At 36.9% G+C, this 15,503-nt stretch overlaps 1 protein-coding gene across 1 annotated transcript in view; it reads right to left on the bottom strand.

Moving 5' to 3' along the window:
* The window catches only part of LOC107090403 (zinc finger and BTB domain-containing protein 16-A-like), a 33,568-nt gene extending 26,341 nt beyond the window's left edge, over positions 1 to 7,227 (bottom strand). The window contains exons 1-2 of the mRNA XM_015383764.1: positions 7,123 to 7,227; positions 3,717 to 4,957 (exon numbers count right to left, since the gene is read on the bottom strand). Of these exons, the coding sequence (XP_015239250.1) occupies positions 3,717 to 4,888 (1,172 nt within the window). The 5' untranslated portion in view covers positions 4,889 to 4,957; positions 7,123 to 7,227. The remainder of the gene's footprint in view (positions 1 to 3,716; positions 4,958 to 7,122) is intronic.
* Positions 7,228 to 15,503: the final 8,276 nt, after the last annotated feature.

Below are 15,503 nucleotides of genomic sequence, written 5' to 3'. Positions count from 1 at the left end.
AAAGTAGGACAGCTTCTGATTGCCTGGTTGAAGATAAGACGAATTTTCCTTACAGCTGAGTAGGAGTAGGCAATTACTGCTATAGATTTACAGAGAAATGTAAATGCTTCCTTCAAAACCACCTAAGGTTTTCATCATACTTTTCCTAAAGTGTTATGTACACACGTACAGTTAGCAAGCTTGCTAAAAGAAAGGTCTTAAGTTATTCGCTTGTTTAGAAGATAAACATTCTTCTACTTGGAGATTTTGTAACAAAAAATGCAGAAGATAATGATTTGGAAAATAAAGGAGTAACAAATGTCACTCAACAAATATTTAATAACAAATATTTGCTGTTTATTTTTAATATACATCAAAATGAAACAAACCAAAAGAGTAATTTATTTTTGTTTTAATAGTAGGAATATATAAAATCTTTATCTTTTAAATAAATATTTTTGTTTTTAGTTGAGGTTGTTATACTATTAATCTCTTATACTGAGCCATGCCTATTCTGCACCTTTTCTTTAAGGCCTCCTAGACCTGGAAGTATCATTGTCCTCAGAAAAAGAGGAGTGTGTTTTAATTCCTGCAAGAATCCCTAGCTGAATGCAGCATCATTAGTCTGAGAGGCCTTTGGAGTTTTGTATCACAACGCATGAATGCTAAAAGAAAACAGACAATAGGATATCTGGCTAATTTCAGAGTGCAGACAAACGCGTGCTTCCACCCGCCAGCGCTCCAAGACAGCAGGCACACACACAAACACACAGACTGCATGCACACAAAGTCACATCCCAACTGAATAAGCTCTCTCTCTCTCCCACACACACAGATATGCACTCTTCTTCTGTGACTGCAATAAAATGATTTGCTGAAGCTCCGCCAGCAGCAAAACCTATCATATCATATCACACACAACCGAAGCATGCGAGGCATCTGTACTGTTATCCTTATATCACCCCCTACAGCCGAGCACGTGGCCTGAAAAGAGCCTGCGCTCAAGCACACATGCAGTGGTAAATATGACAGGAACCTGAGATGTTGCTTAACGCACATTAACAACATCAGAAGAGCAAAACAGGAACTCTGAAGTAAAGATTAGATGTTATTTTGTCTGTAAAGAGTCTATTAAACTATTTGCATAATATATATATTTTTTACATGTAACACATGATATAACATTTTTTAATTCATTTTGAGGATTTATTGTGAGTTTATGTGAAAAACATTTAAATAGGGAGAGTAAGCTATTAAAGAAATGCAATAATGCAATGCAAAATACCAAAGACAGAAATATGTAGATAACCAAGACATAGAAAATTCAAGAGCTTTAACCCTAAATAATAAGAATATACATGCATGTCAAAGTTCTACTATTTATTTATTTATTTTAAAAATTAATTTTATTAGTAGAAAAAAAAAATCAAAATAGATCTCTTTAGGAGATAATATCAAATGTCATGTTTGGCAGAAACATTTTTTTAAATATATATATATAAATTGTGAAATTAATTGTGGAGACTTTAAATTTGTGTAATTTGTGCTCACTTTATGTTTTTTTTTTTCATCTGAAGCAACTGAAACAGAGCTTTGACTAGCTGGAAGAAGCTTATTATTTATAGGTCCACTACCTACAAATGCTTGTCCTCCTGTCTCTACATTGGACTAAGTGGGAAATTTTTTTTTTTTTGAGTCTTTTTGTGAGGTGATTATTTTTTTTTCTTTTAAAGAGAAAAAAAATGGAATCCAATCTGACATCAAGGCGTAAATGCTGATCTGAACAGCTCTTTGTAAACCTTCAAAGTGGTCCTGTAAATCTCTCTTAAATGAAAGTCTGTTCTAATCACTAAAACACCAGCTTTGACTGGACTGAGCTAAAGAATTTTTTAAAGCCACCTGTAATAACCAGTGGCTTGAAATTAGTGCAACGATTTCTGGTCATCAGGAGATACAGTATGTAAATGAAACGTCCTAACACTGATTCTGTTTTGGTCAGTTCTTTCCCAACTTTTCAGGTGATGAAATGGAGGTACCTCAAAGGGAATTTATATTGTCTAATGTTATGCACGATATCTTTTTAGTAAATTTGCTGAAACAGGGAACAGAATTAAAGTAGCTGTAAATGAAGTTAACAAAATATTAAGACAATCATTTACAATCAATGGTCACAACATTTAAACATTGTTACCCATTTGTTATCGTCTAATTCATGGAAATATTTCATGTGGTCGATAAGTAACATCCAAATACATATGTGTGTATGTGAAATGGGTACGAACTGATGGAAAGCCACAAATTAGTGAAGGGAAAAGGTGATTCAAATAACTCCTGATCGGATAATGGGTTTTTTAGGCAACTAACTGCCTTTAGGTTCCCTTATATGTTCATGATTATACAACGTTTCTGTCATTTAGCCATTAGGAATTAGTGCTTTTTATTTTTCATCAACTTCCCTCCAATTATACTTTTATTAACACAATAAAGGACCCTTTGTTTAGTTTCCCCATACCCCTATTATTTGATTATGAGCTGATGTTTAAGACACTATAAATTAAGGATGATTTGCACGCATGCATTCCTTTAGAGTTATTTTGATAACGTATTTAGGAGAGTGTTTGTGCATCTATAATTCCAACCAGGCAATCTGGGTTTATTTGGTTCTTTAGTCAAAAACTGTGCAGAATTTTTCAAAACAACAGTAGAAAATGTCAGTCTGCAGATCAGGTGAATGCTCAGTGACCTGGTTACACACTTACAGGAGCCTCATCACATCCTCGAGCTGCGCCACCAATGTAACCCCTTAAAACCAGCAGACATTGGTTTGTCTATATGGGTAAGGGACGCTCATCATTAAATATACCACAGGATGCTTTTTTGTTCTTCACTGGAATGGCACGCAGCTGAGATGTCAGCCGCAGGGGTGAGAAGGGGAAGGCTGCGATCCTGATCGTAGGTTAGCAGCATATTAAAGCTTGCTGTGTTGCTAATGATTAATGATGACTCAAACACTGCCCATCCTGCACAATTAGAAGCATCTGCAATCAAGCTAATGAGTTTTTTCACTGAAACCGTTTGTGGGTTTTTGACTAGAATGACAAAACACAAACTGACAAGCTCATAAATAAAGCAAAAATAATCAAATACCAAGAAAAAAAACAACAACATCAAGACAGGGAGCCGAGGAACAGAAGTTATCCATCATGCTGCCGAGGCGTCCAGCCTGGTACCCGCTGAGAGGTTTCTCTCTGTTAATGCAAAGGAATGCATATCAAATAGCCTGGGAGACGGTCTGTTGTGCAAGGCACACGTCTGTGTAGATATCAAAGACAGTTTAGAAAACATGGCTTTGTAAATGATGATAGTATGTGATATCGAGACCTCTTTACATGAGGCCAACTTCACAAAGACCCTTTTCATAACATCAACTGTTATGAACTAAGTACAGGTGTCCCTCAGAATATATTAACATTTTTACTGATGCTTTCTCCATCTTTTGGATCATAGCATTTCAACATCACAGGACAAAAAGAAAGACATGTATTTTGAAACAGTCTTTAGCTTATCTCAGTTTGCATATCATACATCCACACAAGCATCAGCATATCTATCAATCACCCTCTACTTTCTGCAAGTTGATTTATACCGTAACTCTCGTCCTCTGGAGTTTCTGTCTCAAAGTAAACATAAGTGAGCTTAATGAAGATACTAAAACTGGATGTTCTGCAGGTTTTTACCTGTGTTGTTCGATAGCCTGTCTGCTGTGCAGCTGGAGGCCACATTCTCCACAGCACTGCTGACCTGCCGTCTGGCCGTCGTTCCTCATCCCTGCTGCAAACTGCCCCAGCCTGCTCAGCAGCTCCCTGTGCAGCAAGCCATGGTGCAGCAGGCCGCTGTAGGCCCTGGGATCGAGCGGAATGCCCAGGGATGGGGCCACCGAAACGGACAGCCCTTCTCCCATGTGGTTGGAGGCTACAGCGTAAATGGAGGCCAGGTCTTTGTCAATGATTCCAGGAAAACCTTCGAGAGTGTTTGTCACCGTTTGCCCGCCTTCTTCGGAGCCTGTGTTCAGCTCTCGGGCGCTGGTGATAACACTGCCTCTGAGAGGCGTCCCTGGGCCTTCATCTCTTGGCTGCTCAGTCGTGCTCGTTGTGTCTCCTGCAATAGACAATTTTCCCTTGCAGCTGTCGGCATCGTCTACCTGCATGTGCTCTGATTTAATACTTCTGGCAGGATCTAGGGATGAGTCTTGGGAAACATTGTGAAGCTGCTGGGAACTCTCCATATCGACCTCAGCATCCAGCTTGGGGCTGACCTGAGGAACTGCCTCACACTCTGGACCAGGAGAGCTCCTCTCTGTCATGTGGTACAGAGCCAAGTGGTGGAGAGCGGTGGGAGAGCTGCACTTTGTTCCATCTTGTAAGGAGTGCTTCTTGGACATCAACATGTGCCTCCAGTGCCTGGCTCGACTGTGATCACTGTGATCTCCAGAGCTGTGATTCCTGACTGACACCTCTTCACTTTCCTCTGCTTGGATAGTCTCAAGCACCTTCAGGCATTGCTCTTCCAGGTACTCAATCTCCAAGATCTCAGCAGCATACAGCAGGTCATCCAAGTCCTCAGCTGTAGCTTGGAGCGAGGCAGTGTAGGCATACTCAAGGATCTGCTGAAAGGTTTTCGGGGAGAGGAAGTCAAGGGCATAGCGCAAGCTGCTGCGGTGGAAAAGGATCTCAAACATCTTGCTGGTGCAAGCCAAGACGGTGCGATGCGCAGGAAACTCCTGACCGTCCACCGTGATGATCACATCACACAAGGTGCCAGTCAGGCGCATTTGGTTGGCCCGCTGGAGAAGTGTGCTGGAGTGAGTGGGGTTGTTGAGCTGGAGAACACCCATGTTTGCCAGAGCCATATCCAGTCGGGCCCATGCATGAGGTGTGGCTGTCCTGCCTTCTTCTCTTACCTTCAGCCAGTTGTAGCTCTGTGATTTGGGTGAAGGAGGAAAGACAGAATCAGTTCTGCCTGATTAAAAGCACATGCACAAGGAATAAGCATCTAAAGCAGGTGCCTGGGGGCCACCAAAAGAAAGCCCTTAAGAGGCCCAGAATTTTCACAATCTTTACAATGTTTTTACTTTCTGAGATACATCAGAACTAATTGTGCAAAAAGAAAACATTACCTTGATACTCTGATGAGCCTTCCGAGCTACGGCAAAGAGCAGCATCTTAACAGCATGATGGTGCAGCCATCATTTATCTAGGTTCGTTTTTGGTTACACGGTTGTAGTATTTTGGCCTAAAGTTGTTTATTTTGGTCTCATTTGACCACATTACCTTAAAATCACTGTAATCTAATGATATAGTTTAATTGAATAATGTTAGGATTTAGAATATCAACAGTTTTATACTTGAGATTTTAACTCACTAAATAGCAGAAGAAAGTATAGCAGAAGACGCACAATAATAGAAGATTTGTTGGACATATTGTTTTGAAAAAACGTGTAGCTATGATATAAGACATATAAAATACATTCCATCATTACTTCTATTATTCTAATCTGTTTTTACAATCATCTCTTGTGTCTTCAAGACTTTAAGCAGCTGGACACTATCACAGCTGTGAGCATCAATGGCTGTGAGACTACAATAAGCTTAGTATTAGCTGTGAAGGCATGAATTATTCACATTTAAAATATAAGAGTATTGCTTTTATAAGTATATAAAATAATAAACAACAGCATACAACTTACAAGTTAGGAGCAAACACTTTGGTGCAGAATTGGAGTTATTTTTTTTCTTCAATTTTAAAACGAATACATCTATCAAAAAATGTGAAGAACTTTAACTTTATAGTCCCTATAGATTAAATAAATAAACAGATAAATTAATAAAATCGGCTAATGTAATTGACAGATTGCACCTCTAGGAAAACTGAAAAATAGTGTAAACTGTAAAAAAAATTTGACCATGCACCTCCACTTAAAGTTATTTCAAAATTGGAAAAATGTTTAGATTGTATGATTTCCATTGCTAGACTAAACAATTATTAACATATATTAAGTCACTAATGGTACTTTACAGCAATGGTGGTATTGTTAACTGAGCTTAAGAGAAAAAAAAAAAAAAACATATATTACATTCTGATCAGCCCCCCTCCCCCCCAAAACACATTTTAACCGGCTCTGCTTTTAATAGAAAAATACTGTTAATAAAAACTCAAATGGAAACTTTTATCTGAGCTAAATCAAAAGGAATATTTTTGAAGCGAAACATTAAATATTTAATCACATTCAGTGAAATATGTACCCCCTAGTGATGTCTTCAGAGGTCTTATTTGATGCAGGCTCCCTGTTTATGTATTTTAATTAAGAATCAAAGGCAGACAGCAGGTCGATAAGCGCAGAGCAACAGTTTCCATTGCAGGTGATTAGTCTGAGGGCTCGTTGTGAGCGGTCACGTCTCTGTAATAGCGTCTGCATACTGAGAGGTGACGGTTCAATTTGTCAAGCTCCTCACACACATCTCAACAGGTAGGCTGCTTATTATCAAACGGCTGATTATTAGTTTATTGCACACGTGCGTTGTTAATAATAAAGCTTTAACAAGTTATTAAACTTGACTAAACTGATTTTTTTTATTTTGTTTTTTTACAAACAACTGAGATCTGAGATGTTTTTCTTTTTTTTATTATTATTATTTTTTTTTTATGATCTCTTCATTAGCTCCTCTGCTGATGCTGACCTCCTCAACTAACGGGGAAACGCATCAGGTGCGCAAATCCGCGTTTTTGATCCCGAACGCTCAGAGTCCCAGTCTGCGCGCTCACTCTCTGTCTGCGCTCCTGTGTGTGCGCCAGGCAGCGCATCCTGTCCGAAAATAACAGACCCAGTTCGCTAGAAAATGAACGCTCAAGTTTTCCTAAAAAAAAATAATAAAAAATCCTAAATCAGGTTGCTGGAAAAACTTGTCTCGATTTCCACATCTCTTGTGGAGCGAAGCATTTGTAATATGACCTGAGCTGTTTTCACTGAGAAATAAAAATCATTGAAAAATGAAGATGATAAAAAAAAGTAGTTGATATGGGACGTCATTCTAATTAAAATGAAATAGAGAGGTTCAGCTCTCCGAGCTTTTTTTTTTTTCTTACCTCCGTCTTCTAAAGACCTCCGTTGATTATCCAGGCAACATCATGCTTACACATTTCACAGTACCCGCTCCAAATTCAGTCCTGCTTCAAGTAAGCAAATCATCAGCCTGCCACCAATCGTTAATTCAGCTGACGGGGGAAGATGGGAGTTCCGCGTTGACTTTTCAAAATAAAATCCCTTAATCAGAACCCACTGAAGTCTGACAGGTATAACTTGAGGAGGAAAATCTTCACTTAAGAAGCTTAACCTCTATTTAGAACTTAGCCATATTGCCAGACAGGACACTGTAAAAAAACAAAATAAACAAAACACCCCCCCCTGCCATATAATAACAATAATAATAATAATACAGACATAAAAATTAAAATACAAAAATACAAATACAGGAAAATAAAAACAATGGGGAGGGACAAGAGCAATGTATTTACAAATAGGCGAGCTGGAACAGATGGGTTTTGAGTCTGGTTTGGAATAAGGAGAGAGAGTCAACATTGCAGAGGTCAGGAGGAAGTGAGTTCCAGAGCTGGGGAACAGAGCAGGTGAAGGTTCTGCTCCTCATGTTGACAAGTCGAGCTGGGGATACAGTGAGGTGGATGGAGGAGGAAGATCTAAGGGAGTGGACGGAGGTGGTGATGTGAAGGAGGTCGGCCAGACATGGAGGAGTTATAGGTGGCTTTGAAAGTATAAAGAAGGATTTTGAATTGTATTCTGAATTGAACTGGGAGCCAATGGAGTTGCTGAAGGACAGGGGTAATGTGATGAAAAGATGGGGTTCTGGTGATGACAAGACAGTGCGATGCGCAGGAAACTATAGGCAAGGCAAGGCAAGGCAAATTTATTTGTATAGCACAATTCAATACAAAAACAATGCAAAGTGCTTTACATGATTAAAATATAGGAAAATAAAACAGAATCAAAGCAAGTAGGAAGAAAAAAATTATCATAAAGTTACCTGCGAACCTCATGGGTAAGATTGTTTTATAGACTTTATTTCCTATGTGATAAAGCTTAGGTATCAAATACACGCTGGCTCAAAATTAAACTAAAATTGCAGCCCAGCTTTAATATTTATTGAAATGATCTTATTCTGTTTGGTGAAAGCTAAGAAAAACATGTTCTGTACATATGAGAACTGATATTCTGCTTTTTAGCTGAGCAGAAATATATTATTTTCCATTTGTCCTTTTCCCATTTATGGGGGTGGTGGCCCAAGGTCGTTAAATAAGGTAGCCTAATTAATGAATGTCAGATGAGTAGTGGGATTATGGACCCTGAATTACACCAGAGTATTTTGAGATAAATAATACTATGTGCTGTCTTTACACTTGTTGGCCCTCAACACACTTATTTTGGTACAGGGATCTGATTTGAACACATAACTTAAGAAGCAGGATAGTGCACAGCTGTTAAATAAAAATAAATATATAAAATTGTGTTTGCTTTATTCTATTTACAAATTAGAAATTGGCCTGCATTTGTATTCAGGTAAATATGCGATGTTAATTGGCTGCCCATGTTGGCCCGAAGGTTTGATTCCGGTGTTTCACATGTTTTGCCATCTCCCATCAAACTGAAAACCAGAATTCTTATGATTTTCTTTCCCCTATTCTTTTTTTCTGGCTATTATTTCCTAAAGGCCTGATTAGGTTCAGCCAGCCTATCACCAGAGTGTTTCACCTTAGCTGTGGATCTCTGCAACCCCTACAGAGTTCCAGATCAGGCAGATGTCAACATTTTTGGTAGATTTAGAGTTGAGCCACATGGTTTCCATCCATGATCCAATGGATTAAATGTTGCTACTGTATAAAAGATTGGAAAATACCTGCTCACTGTGTTTATCATTCATCATGAGGTTCTTTGTCCATTAATGTTCCCTAACAAACACCTGAGGCCTTGATTTATTCTGACTTTACATAACTAAGCAGGTGACTTCTGATAGAAGTTTGTTTCACTAGAGGTAGCAGAGTAAAGGAAATTAATACAAATGCATAAAAATATTTTTCAGATTTTGTAAACGTTCTTTAACACCATTTGCGTCTTTTCTTTCCATTTTACCACTGAGCACAAATTTGTGTTGGTCTATCAGATAAAATCCCAATAAACATGTTTGTGGTTATAATGTTAGGAAATGTTAAGAGTTATGAGACCTTTAATAAGGAACTGTATTTATTTAAACGTGGGAGCAACGGTAAGACAAGTTAAAAATAAAGTTTGACTGGAGGAAATCAGATATGACAGTTGATGTTTTTAATTTCTTTAACATATGACCTGGTGATGATTACGGCCCCTCAGAGTTTAGACTCAAGCTGGCTGCGGCATCTTGGATGTTTGGTGCTTTAAGGCAGATGGAGTAAATATTTATTTCTGACTAAGAACTTCTGATGCATGTCATTCTCTGCCCATTTTACTGTTAGAATCCAAATCTACATTTAATTGAAAACGTGACAAAAGAAGAAAGGCGAACAACAAAATAATAATAATGATAATCCAACATTTTTAGTATCTCTTAATCTGTTGAATACATCGGTTTAGCGATTGTGGAAATAAAACATGTTATGTATATCTCTAACCTTTTAATATTTTAATAATATGATTACATAAAATTTCTTTACATGTATGTTATTCTAAGAGTACACAGAGAAAAAGTAGAGTCTCATTGAATTTCTCCTTACAAAAGGTTGTATAGACTAAGATAGATGTCGACTGGTTTAAATGCTAGCTGCAACTGAAGCACTAAAATAATTAAATTAAATATTAAGAAAAATAACTCTTTTTTGGTCTTAAGTTTTTATACATAATAACTATAAATACCCTGGAACCCTACCATTCTTAAAAATCAGAATATTCAACTCTAAAATGTGCAACACATAACTTTGCATAAAGAAAAAACATATACAACAACCCCCCAAAAAAGTCTATGAAAGCTGAATGTGAGAAAAATAATCACATAATAAGAGCTTTTCAAATGTATTTGCCCTTTCCACTTGTTTCCAAATATTATCAGGTTAGAACTAGAGGGCCTACAGCCACAGGTTGGCAAACTAAACAAATTCTGGTCAAATGAAACAATAATTCAGCTTTTTGGTCAAAATACAAACCAGTGTGAGTAGCAAAAAAGTAAGGAACCATTCCCACCATAAAACAGGTAGTAAAACAGCATCCTGCTCCACAGAGATCTACCTTTTCTACCAAAGACCTTTACTTATATTTGGACAAAAAGACGTTCTAAAAAGATTTACTAAATACAAATTAAAGGCATATTTTGTATATTTGATATCCAGTTTGGGATAGAGTGTGTCTAAAACAAAAAAATGTCCAATATTCAATTAAAAATGAAGAAATATTCAACAACTGTCACTAAGCAGATGACCGAGCGGGTTTACCTAGAAATAAGTCTGTAATGATCAGGCTACATGTCAGATTTACTATTTTTAGTTTGGATAATAAAATAAAAACAAACTATGAACTGGTGGACTTGGAGGCCTGAAGTTTCCAAAGCAGGAAATAGTGATTTTTTAAATACATTTTTTTTGTGTGTGTCTGTTAATACGGTGAAAGCATAGTGCTTTTATTCAAGGTCATTATGCCATTTATCATTGTGAGAAACACTAATGTACATCCGTTGCTTTTATTTTATTGTGAAAAAATAAAAAACTATATATATTGCGGTGTATTATATATCTAATTTTAGGATATGGAAATGATCTATGATGTGCTATGCATGCTTGAGATCAGTGGACATTGAGGACGCCCAGGATATCAGGGTAGAAAAGGTTATCTCTTTGTATTTTGGTGTATAACTCTTTAAAATCCAGTTTAATAAACTTTATATAGGTATCAATTGATTTATTTTAAACAGATAAGTTGCTTTGTTTTCAAACACCTTTATCAAACTAAAACAAAGAGACTTGTTTTACTTTGAAGCCCATTCTAGCAGCTTCCTGAACCATCAGCTGACTTGACTCCCTGTAAAACACTTTGGGAATGTCAGGGCTTCTCTCACCATCAGTTTCTACCAGACAGATCAGAAGAAACCCAGAAATCAGGAAAGTGGAAATCTTTGGATTCTTTAAACTGAATGGTTTACATAAAATCTCATCTGAAAAAAGAACATGGCAGATTTTTACCCAGACAGGTTCATTTTCAGCCGCAGTATCTAACAGGTTGGGGACACAAGAGTACATGTTTCTAGAGAAAAAAACAAAGAATTATTAAAAAAGATGAAGGGTAGATCTAAATGTAGACGATAAACGGGTCAGTGTGCTTGTTGACTTTCTGTTGACACAATTTCACAAGAGAAACAGAGGAATTAAATGCTGTATAAATATCAACCCTGACATAGTTTTTAAATTTTAGCGTCTGTCTATCTAGTTTCTCTATCTAGTTTGTCCCCCATATGTTTTAAGTGTGTGTTTGCCACTTCTCACTGAATAAAGCATTCTGTTAAGTTCTCCGAAGGAAAATAACCTGTTTCTGTAACATTTCAGGACAAAATGCTGGCAGTTCAACATGGGGAAAGAAAAGGCTTTAACACGCCGTTACTGCCATCTGCTGCTCAACCTGTGCCATTGCATGAACACCCGAGGATAAAATACCTGGCAAAATAAAAATAATGAATTGAAAATTTATTACTTGCAGTTTTAAAAGTGAAATTCATACTTTTATTTATCTGTTATATCTATTTTATTTTTTTTTTCTGGATAATTATGGCTTACAACTGATTATAATAATAATAATAAAAAAGAAGAATCTGATACAGTAAATAGTTGCACATTAGACAAATAAAAAAGCAATAATTAAATGTTAAGGTTATGTTATGGTCTCGGTCACTGATTCCCAAAGTTGGGGTCCTGACCCCACTTGGGTCCTTGATCAACCATCAGTACCGTGTCTTGAAATCTGCTATAGAAATTAAACTAAACAAACATGTTTAAGTGCTCAAAGACACAAAAAATAAACCCTAAAAATGTACAAAACCAACTCTTGTGGTTATTAAAGCTTTTTTTTAATATTATCAAATATCTAATTGATTTTGGGGAAATGTTTGTAAACTACTATTAACAATAATGCAGGTCATTGACTCTGGTAACAGTTTTAGGGGCAGAAGCTGAAGAGTTTGGGAACTCCTGGTCTATACAATCATAGGGAAGACTGACTTGCCAGTTTTTATTTCTGCAATCAAAAAAATGTAACTGGTAAGTGAGCAGGCTGATCACGGGGTATCCAGAGATAAAAGAAAAAATTTGTCTTTGAAGTAAATTTGGACTTCAATTTGGAAGTCAAGGTTCCAACATCTAAAGAGGTTCAGTACAAGGGTTTCTGTCTGTGATATTTTGTGTCATTTGCTGGTGTGTTTATCAAGTCCCAGGTCATTGCAGTGGTGTGCTGGTACACGTATGGCACCTCATGCTTGATTCTGCTAATTACCTTTACATAACTATTTTCCAAATGAGACTTTCTCTCTTCTCACTCACCATGTTTACGTGGAGCTCAGATGCTTGTACCACTAGAGTATCTTCTGAAAATATCCTTTAAGAAGGTATTAAACAAAGGTAGTAATCCCACATTTTAGTATGACCATTTCTTTCATTGCTATTGTAATATTCTAATCTTTCGATTAGCTGCAAGCAAAAAACCAAAATGACTTAAAATCAGGCTACCTCTTAAATCAGCCAGTCTCTTCCTCTCTCTCACACACACACACACACATATATATATATATATATATATATATATTGTTCCTCTAACTTTTTTCAATATGATATATAGTCCTCTGAACAGAACAGAGGCATTCAATCAATACTGACAAATAAATGGTTTCATTGTGTGTTTAATGAATTCAGCGACTCGCACTGATTTTCAGACTTCTCATTTGTTAAAATGCACCTGAGAATAAAATGACAAAATCAGTCGGAAGAAAATTTGACACATAAACCATTTTTTATTTTGTAAACCGGTCATCACTCAGGCTGTACACAGATGTTTCCAGAGTTTCCCCCAATAAAAACAGTTAGGAGCATCCAGACATAAGAGAACAAGGAGTTCTGGTTAACAGGAATAAAGCAGAATCCTCAAAGTATATGCAGTCAGTTTGTTCTGTCAATTTAATTTGATGTCTGAAGCCTGAAGAAAAAACAAAAAAAAAACAAAACAACAACAACAAAAAAAACTTGCTCTTCTGTTCCAGGTGGCTTAGCCTGTTTCCTGCAAACAGGTTCCCTGAACTTATCAGGCAGCTGCTCTTGGTGAGTGATTATACAAAAAGGACCCCCCCTTCCCAGAGAATGAAATCCAAACAGCACACCAGAAAGTACAGGGAAAAAATGAAATAAAAGCTTGTGTAATTATGCCCTAACAAGCTCCTCAGGGAACATACATAGAATCAATATAAGAACAATTTTCTCTTTTACAAACACAGGCACATATATGTACCTTGTAGTTATACATTATGAAGCACTGACTGAGTTCATGCCGAGGCTCAAAACACCTTCCTTCGCTATAGCTGGCGGAATATGGTGCTGTGACCAGAGACGGACAGTTTTATACACTACACTTTTTATAATGACCACATTAGTTGTACTTTTTGTCTAATATAACATCGAAAATAAAAATAGGGTCCCTCACAACAAAGCTATACAGGATATCATACAAACTGATGACGAGACAGTCTACTGACACACAGGTACGGTGCACAAGCTGGCAGGCAGGAATTGGAAAAAAACAAAAGAAATCTGTAAATTTTAAACAGTATAAAAACTCTCCATATTATTTTTTCTTTTTTACCTCAAAGCAAATCCAAAACTAAGGAGCCAGAGCTCTGATCTGCGTAGATGTCAGGAAGAAAAACTATCTTTGTCCTCCTTCACCAGAAGTGTTAATATTGAGCCGGAGGTCCCATGACATTCACTTGATCCAGAGTTCCTCAACACTTGGCTTTATATCAGCTGGAATGCTGGTATTTTTTTTTAAAGCATGTTAATATGTAACAGCACTATAGTAAGGCAGTGAAAGAATAAATTGAACAAATTGGTCCAGATGTGATCTGATCATGCACACTGATGTATCGTAGATATTCATCTCTCCTTCCTGCAATGGCTGCCATAGTTTCTGTTTTTACCAAAACAAACACTGTGCCTTGCAAAGTCTTAATACCCCTTAGTTTTTCCACATTTGGTCATTTCATGACCACAAACCTTAAAGTGGTTTATTTGGATGCTTCTGACAGATTAACACTATGTTCTAAATCTGAAAAGATAAAGGATAGATGGCATGGCTTTAGATTCAGTAGAATCCAATGGCTTTGAAAAGTCCCGTAATTGCTAAATAGATCCTGCCTCTGTTTAGTTAAAGTCGGTATACATCTGTTTTATGAAGGCCTAAGAGATTTTTAGATAACATTAGAGAACCACAGCACTTTGAAGACCAATGAGCAGGTCTGATGAATGACGATGTTATTAGAGCATGTCGCACCTGCAAACTGACATGGGAAGCTGTTAGTCAGAGAAGCAGCAATCATAGGCCCATCATAACTATGGAGAAGTCTTAGAGACCATAACAGATTTAATGTTTTATTCTGTATGCAAATCAAGTGTGATGAAAAAAAATCCAAAGCGTGTCATATTTGCTGTGAAAACAGTGGTGGCAGCATCATGCTGTGGGGATGCTTCTCTTTAACAGGTTTAGAGACACTGCTCAAAGTTTAAATGAAGCAAAAATTGTGATAATTTCCAAACAATATTAAAAGAAAATTAGTTAAAAGACTTAAGACCTAAATGGAGGCTCACCTTCAAGCAGTAAAATGTCTAAAGATGTGCAGTGGAATGGTTAATATCCAGTCATATTTCTGTTAGAATGGCAAAGAATTAAATAAGATTGAGAATCTGACAAGATTTTAAACTGGTGTGCACAGATGCCCTCTATTTAATCCAATTAAATTTCAGATACTTTAAAAAAACAGGAAAGACTTAAATTCTAGACGTGTAAAAGATTCAGAGCCATATCCCGAGTTATTGCAGAGAAAGGGGGATCTACTGTACCAAGTATTATTTCGAGGTGCTTGAATACAAATGAATGTCACTCAGTTTTTCATTAGTAAGAAAAAAAACGACATGTAAAACTACAGCATGTGTAACTTTTATTGGTCCACCACAAAAGATCTTAAGAAAAAACACGAAGGATGTGGCTGTGACTGGACAAAATGTGAAAAAGCTCAGGGTTATGAATACTAGAATACTTTTGCAAGGCACTGCATGGTTATAACCTTGATACTTAAGTTGGGCCTTAGTTATTTGACGCTAGCATTAAAAATCCCTGTAACAGACACAGTGAAAACTTTATAACCACTTGCAGGTCAGACATGCAGAACACGCTACTGAAGAGA

The sequence above is a fragment of the Cyprinodon variegatus genome, unplaced genomic scaffold (genome assembly GCF_000732505.1).
Source record: "Cyprinodon variegatus isolate N-32 unplaced genomic scaffold, C_variegatus-1.0 Scaffold14, whole genome shotgun sequence".
Classification (NCBI taxonomy): Eukaryota; Metazoa; Chordata; class Actinopteri; order Cyprinodontiformes; family Cyprinodontidae; genus Cyprinodon; species Cyprinodon variegatus.
Note: the sequence above shows the minus strand (reverse complement) of the source record. Positions and strands in the feature narration are given on the sequence as shown.